The 7099-nt window shown below is 65.3% G+C and overlaps 1 protein-coding gene across 1 annotated transcript; it reads right to left on the bottom strand.

Annotated features, from left to right (window-relative positions):
* Positions 1-738: 738 nt before the first annotated feature.
* On the bottom strand, positions 739-5705 carry MNEG_9847 (hypothetical protein; the record flags this gene model as incomplete). Its single annotated transcript, XM_014041681.1, has 8 exons — positions 739-969; positions 1491-1592; positions 2073-2123; positions 2282-2338; positions 2454-2595; positions 2809-2956; positions 3670-5413; positions 5637-5705. The coding sequence occupies 8 exons, from the start codon at positions 5703-5705 to the stop codon at positions 739-741; spliced, it is 2544 nt and encodes an 847-aa protein (XP_013897135.1).
* Positions 5706-7099: the final 1394 nt, after the last annotated feature.

A 7099-nucleotide genomic window follows, 5' to 3' on the forward strand; every position in this document is an offset into this window, starting at 1 on the left:
GGGTGCGGCGGAGGGCGGGGCGCGGCCTGCGGCAGGAGAGGGCGGCGTCGTGCGGCCGGAGGGGCCGAGGGCGCTCGGCGGAGGCGGGGAGGAGGTTGAGGGCCGGTGAGGGGCATTCCATATGCAGAGGGGATCGCCGAGCCGCTGCCTTGCTTACAGGGGTGCTTTGGCTTTGTTTGTCATGGGTACTGCTATGCAGCAGCCGACCTCCCAATCGGGGTGGCGCAGTGTTTCACCACGCATTTTTTGGCCACGCAGTCAGCATCTGCATCCACCCCGAGGCTTTTCACGCATGTGTGTTTTCCAAGCCTCACGTTTGAAAACAAGAGTCAAATAGAGCAGTCATGCGCTCACAAGCAATTCAGGCCCCTCTTGACATCAAAACACCTTTCTTCGCTCGCCCAAGTTGCTGTGTCATCTCTTGGGCGGGAGGCGGTTGTTCGAATTACTGCAACACACAAGGGCAGCCGCCCCTCAAATGTTGAGCAAGCATTTGTTAAGCACGGCCCACGGGCTTGTGAGTGCAATACTTTTTTCAGCTGCCAAGCAATCGGCTGGTGCCCCAACTTGTCACGCAAATCACAAGAATACAGTACAGTCAGCGCGCCATCACATGCTCAGCATTTGAGGCGCACGCTCAGTCAACCCACGGTCAAACCCGCCAACGTATCCAAAGACCCCCGGGTCAGCACCCCGCCAGTCGAGCACCAGGCATACACCAAAGCGTCCCGGCAAGATTCAACTCGCCGCGCCCGCCGCCGCCGCCGCCGCCGCCCCCTCGGCCTCCTTCCCGGCCGCCGCGCCCCCCGCCTCCCAGTCCCGCCGCGTCAGCCCGTACACCAGGGTGTCCGCCAGCCGCCCCTCCTTGAAGGCCGCGTCCCGCAGGCGGCCCTCCAGGGCGAAGCCGTGGCGCAGCAGCACGCGGCAGGAGCGCTCGTTGTAATGGTAGACAAGCGCCTCGACCCGGGCCTGCGTGCATGTGAAACGTGTGATGACACGTTTGAAGTCTTTTGGTGGACATTGAAACAGAGCCCGGCTGGCCAGCAGCGATCAAGCAGAGGGGCCCCTGCCGGCCCCCGCGCGCCGCAGCAGCAGCAGCCGTGAAGAGGGCAAGGGGCCGGGTGCTCCTGCCGCGGCTGTGAGAATTTGGTGCCCAAAGCGGCCCGTTTGCAAAAATATCGAGCTTGCTGGGTCTGCTGCTGCCGCTCAAAACTGAAGGACGGACAGCAACGAAGATAGGGGGTATCCGGCCAGTGCAGGGTGCTGCGGGCTTGCGCGCCTGCTTGCTGAGAAACGACCTATTTGCAGCGCCCCCTCGCTTGCCAGCGTATGCACGCACTCTCACGCCCAGGGCCCAGCCACCTCCCTAAAGGCACGCACGTGCGCTCAGATACCCCCCCCCACACGCACAAGCGCGCGCGCACACACACACACACACACACACACACACACACAAGCACACAAGCACACACACACACACACACACGCACGAGCTCTGGGAACGCCATCCACAGGTACTCCAGAAAAGCGCCCACCACCGCCCCGCCGAGGCCGCGCCCCCAGTACTCCTCCCCGAGCCAGTACCCCAGCTCCTGCACGACAGCACGAGCGATACAGCACAGGGGGCAACGAATGCGCATGCGTGCAGGCTCAGACAGACGCGAAAGAGGGGCGAGAGCCGGCCGCCCGTGCGGCTGAGGGTGCAGGCAGTTGGACATACTGTGGAGTCTGGAGTGGGAGGGGCTCTCTTTGACCATGCGCTGGGCCGCCAATGAATTGCTGGGGTGGCCCCTGTCCTCCTGTGAAGTCCTGCGGAATGTTGCCGCCTCGACTCGGGACACTGCTCCCCGCGGGGACACTGCTCCCCGCGGCCGCGGCCGGCCGCGAGCAGGCACGCCGCGCGGGCGCCAATGCACGGGGGCGAGAGGTGAGCCTTGACCCGGACCCAAGATCCCACGGCCCGAGTCCCGAATCCCGAAAACCTGCTCAACCAGATATTTCAAAACCCAAAAAAATAACACGCTGAACGCGTGTGTTGAAGGGGTGGCGCGTCGCGTCGCCCGCGCCCGCACCTTGGTGTGCCGCTGGACGTCGCTTCTGTGGAATACGCCCACCCCGCCCACCTGCATTGAGTGGGTCGCGGCACACTTTGAGAGGTGCGCATTCGGGCCCTCGCTATTCTGCTCGATTTGATCCATTGTACCGTCCCACCACTGCTCAATCCTCCAATCGTACCGCCGCACCCATGGGCGGCCCAGGACGCCGCCCCCTTCTCTCGCACCCCCGGGCCGTCCCAGTAGCCGGCCTCGGCCCACGCGCCTCCGCGGCCCGCGCCGCCCTGCACGCGTGTGCGCTGCGAGCAACGCCCCGTCCGAGCAGCGCGCCCTGGCGCGCGCGTGCGCGCCGCGATGCAGCCGCCGCGCCGCGCTGCGCCCCCTGACCCTCGCGCCCACCGCGGCGCCGTCGATGATGATCGCAAATTGGCTGCAAGGCGCGCCGGGCGGATCAGAACTTTGGCACGTCTCGACCCACTTCGCGGCGTCTTCCAGAGTGTATGGGTGCGGGAAGCGGTCGCTGCAGCAGCGCCAGACGGCCCTGCGTTTCGGCGTGGCGCAGCGGCGGGGCGGGGCTGGGCAGCAGGGCTGAAAAGAGACCGGCTGCGCCGCCGGGGCCCAAAACGGGCTTGCACACGCGTGTGCACGTGTATGTGAGGTGAGGGACTGGGTACGTGCGTATGTGTGTGTACGTTAGTGCGTGCGTGTGTAGACATCAGCCAGGCGGTGGAAGGGGGGAAGGGGGGCTGCTGACCTGTTGTTGGCGTGCCGCGATATGCTGGGGGCGTCCTGCGCTAGGAAGGGGCGCAGGCAGCCCCCACTGAACCGCAGGACCGGCGCAGGGGCTGCCATGCTAAACTCAGCCGTGGCGGTGGCGGTGGGGGCCGAGGGGGCGTCTGTCTCTGCGGCGGTCGGGGCGCCCATCATGCAGTTGCTGCTTGGCGCCATCAGTACATGGGTGGCCTGCGGTGTGATGGTGGGTCGCGGGATCGGCGCTTGACAAGACTATGCACATAAAGGAATTATCGGGAACACCGTGTCTGGATAAGGTGCAATCTTTTGTAATGATGCTTGACCTGATGACGCACCTTTGCCCGGCCGCGATCTGCTCGTAACCCCGGGTGAGAAAATGCGGGTGCTAGCATACCAATCTGACTGGGCGAGACTTGCTACGTGACAAAGGCACTTCCCTGCCGGTGCGCTCCAAGCTGTGTGTAGCAGTGCTCGTGCATTGTGACGGTAATCCGTCCTGGCAGTCAATCCTTCATGAAGCGCAGCCAATACTTTGTGAGGCAGGAATGAAATCAATTTGGTGGTTATCACACAACAATGCTATTGACGCTATCCCCCAGCATATGCACGGCCATCAGGACCCCGCACATGCTCAATCTGTGGTCAATGCTGCTGCGCCTGCGCAGGAATTGCTGGGCGCCCCGCTCCCATATGGCACGTGTAAGAACCTGCAAATTTCGTTCGCAGCACATTATGCATGCCATACAGCCCATTTGACAGTGGCCATGCTTACAGCACGTTTCGTTTTGTTTTATGGATCACAAACCCAACAAAAGCAGCTTCAAACTTGTTGTGCAGCTTATACCGCTCTCTGCATGCTCACGGGCTGCAGTGCGCTCCAGATACCCTCGCGCTAGCTGCATCAGCGCCGAGCCTGAGACGCCCTCGCTGCTGCTCCCGCCGCCGTGTGCGCCAGGCCCGGCCTCGGGCGCGCCCTCGCCCATGAGCCGCGCAAACGTGCGCGGCGACGACTGCAGCAGGCAGGCGGTCAGCACGGCCACGCCGTGCCGCCGCCACGCCGCCTCTTGCGCCGCACCACCGTCCGCCAGCCGCCACGCCGCCGTCAGCGCAACGGCGAGCGGGCCGCACCCCTGCCCGACGCGCCGCTCGCGCTCCAAGCCGAAGTCCCTCGCTCCGCTGCTGCTGCTCCCACCGCTGCCGTCGCCACCGGCCCCGCCAGGGCCGCTTGGCCCGCCGCCAACGCCCTCACTGCCACCGCTGTCTAGAGACCCTCCCTCAATCAGCGCCCGCCTGAACCCCGCAAGCGCAAACAGGCGCCGCCACCATAGCAGATCAGGATCAACCTGCATCAGCACCTCGAGCGCCGCCAAGCGCCGCCGCCCCCCACACCGTTGCCCCTCACCGTCCCCGCCCGCCGCCGCCTCCCTGCCGCCGCCGCCGCCGCTGTCGGTCGGCGGCGAGCCCGTGCCGCCCGCAGCGCACCGGGTCGCGCGCCCGCCGGCGCACGTTGCCTGCAGGGCGAGCGAGAGGATTTCTTGGGACAGCGGCCGCGCGTCCTCATCTGATAGCAGATGCCATTGGCGGCCGAGCGCGTGCAGGGCGCGCAACACGAAAGCGGCTGCCTGCTGCTCCTCAATTGGAGCCAACTGCTCTCCGGGGTCGCCTTGCTCCTCGTGCTCCTGCTGCTCCTGCTCCTCTTGCTGCTGCTGCTGCTGATGCTGCTGCTGCTGCTGCTGCTGCTGCTGCTGCTCCTGCTCCAAGTCGTGCTGCTGCTGCTGCAGCTGTAGCTGCAGCTGCTGCTGCTGTCCCTGCTGCTGTGAGTGCGGCAGCGGTGGGTGCTGCTGCAGCAGCGGCGGCGCCGCTGCGTCATGCCTCCCCATCTCCCCACAGCTGCCCGGCGCTCGCCAGCCGCGGGGTAGCCCGCCGCCGAAGCCCCGAACGGCCAGGCGCCGCAGCAGCGGCAGCAGCGCCTGCGCCAGCGCCGAGGGGGCGCAGTCAAGGACGACGCGCGACAGCTTCCGCAGCAGCGCCGCCGCCGACGCCCCCGCAGCGGCGACAGCTGCCGGCGCGTCGGCCGCATCTGCGCCTCCGCCACCCCCGCAGCTGTGCTCGTCGCCCTCGCCGCCGCCCTCATGCGCGGCGCCGGCGTCTACGAGGCACGCTGGCAGCGCCGCGCGCAGCAGCGGCCAGCTGTCGCACGCTATGAGGTCGTCCGCGTGCACGTGCGGCGCCGCGAGCGCCGCGAGCGCCTCGGCGCGGCGCATGACAGGGCCCGCCCGGCCTCCTCCCGCAGCAGCGCCCGCGCCCGCGTCTGCGTCCACATCCGTGCCGGCCCCGACGGCGGACGCGAGGCGAGAGATCGCGGCGTCGAGCTGCTGCTGCAGCCCGCCGCCAAAGCTGAACGCGTCATCGCTCAGATCATCGCCGCTGCCACCTAGGTCGCCCCACGAGCAGCTACCGGACCGGCAGCCCCCGGCCGGGTACCCGCCGTCGCCGCCGCTGCTGCTGCCGCTGTCGAAAGTCCAGATCTGGGCCCCGGCGGCGGCCTCAGCAAGCTGTGGCGGCGAGTGCTGCCGCTGCTGCTGCCGCTGCCACTGCTGCTGCTGCTGAGGATGTTGGGGGTGATGACGTCGCAGCGGCAGCTGCTGGGCCGCCAAAACAGATGGTGGAGTCCAGAGAGCACCCTGGGACGGGTCCCGGCGGGATGCACGCGGCGCATGAGGGTCAAAGGAGAGTCACACGGCGCATGCGGACGCGGCGGGCGCAGACGCGGCGGGTGCGCCTCTGCCGTGCTGCTGCATGGGCGGCGGTACTCAGGGATGTGCCCACCTCCTCCTGCAGCAGCAGCGACGCCATCAGCCGCCGCGCGTCACCAAGCGCGTCCGGCGCGCCCTGCATCGCAGCGGTGCACCAAAGGAACTACTGTGCAGTGCGGTGGGGCAGCGGCAGCACCGACTGCCTTTGGCGCGAATCACCCTTAGTGCTGCACCGTGCCGTGGTGTGCAAGCATCATCAAACAAGGCTAAACATGTGGCAGCTTCATCGACAGTGTTGCCGCGATCCTTGTGAGTTCTCAAGCGCAAAGCGTGACCGATCTCGGGATCTCCGTGTATCAATCATATCCTTTCGCAGGGTATCGTACATACATGTGCAATCCAACGCATGCACACAGGATGGCAATACACAGTTGTGCATAATGGCCAGCCTGGTGCAGCCCACTCCGTGTGTGACTCAGCTCGAGCTGCCCAACTGACGCCTGCGCCCACCCATGCTGGGGTGCTGCCTGCACAGGATGCAACCACGCCTGGGAGCTTTACTCAGCTGCGTGCTTCTGCTGATTTTGATCCATGTCATGTTTCGCGTGGCCGGTTGTCGACATGCAGTGCATGGTTACAACACCTCGCGGATTGAACTTCAAAGGGCTTTCAAACGGAGAAGGGCATCCCTCAGCATTAAATCGTAGCCATAAAACAGAGAAGCTAGAGCTGAAAATTCACTGCTTCTCACCGACGAAGCACAAATGAAGGTGTGCCCTACCGTTACCCTCGCCGCCCGGCGGGTGTGCGCTGTGAGGCTTCCTGCGGAGCCGGCCGCAACCGGCCCCCAAGGACGGCAATGCCGCCCCAGGAAGCACCACAGGCGCGCGGCCGCCAGGCGGCAGCGGCGGGGGTGATGGAGCTCGTGCAAGGTAGGTCGCCTGGTCAGCTGTTGTCAAGGCCAGGGGATGTGTGCGATGACGATGCGGCGTCTGGCGCGTGTTCTTGCACGGCGGCGGCGATCACGCCTGGGATTGCAATTGGAAGTTGGCGCAGTGGAGAGTTGGCGCTGCATGTGCTTCAGAATGGGGTTGCGAATCGCCCCGACAGCCGAGGAGGTGGTGGTGCAGAGGCACTGCTGCTGCGGCAGCAGTACTGCTGCTGCGCTCGAGGCTGTGGGGTGCATCGCAAGCATGCAAATGGCTCGTTTACGTCCAGTGAAACGTTGCTCTATCTGAAACCCCGCTGTTATGAGCCCCTCGGGCTGCCGTTTAGGCGCGAGGGAGGACAACAGGACATGTCACAAGCCCAGGGCCCCGTTCTGCCTGAAACTGCATGTACGGCTGCCACGGTGATGCGCAAATGCAAAAAAAGTCAGTTAATGTTAAACAGCTCACTGTCTGGGCGCTTCATCCCTCCGCGCCCGGTGCGAGCATGCTTGGCTTCACCCTGAGCAGCTAGGTGCGTGTACATCGGGCTGTACATTGCTAGTACGAAATTATATTTCCGAATAGCGATACTTGGATATATATATAT

Source organism: Monoraphidium neglectum (genome assembly GCF_000611645.1).
Source record: "Monoraphidium neglectum strain SAG 48.87 unplaced genomic scaffold scaffold02086, whole genome shotgun sequence".
NCBI classification, from domain to species: domain Eukaryota; kingdom Viridiplantae; phylum Chlorophyta; class Chlorophyceae; order Sphaeropleales; family Selenastraceae; genus Monoraphidium; species Monoraphidium neglectum.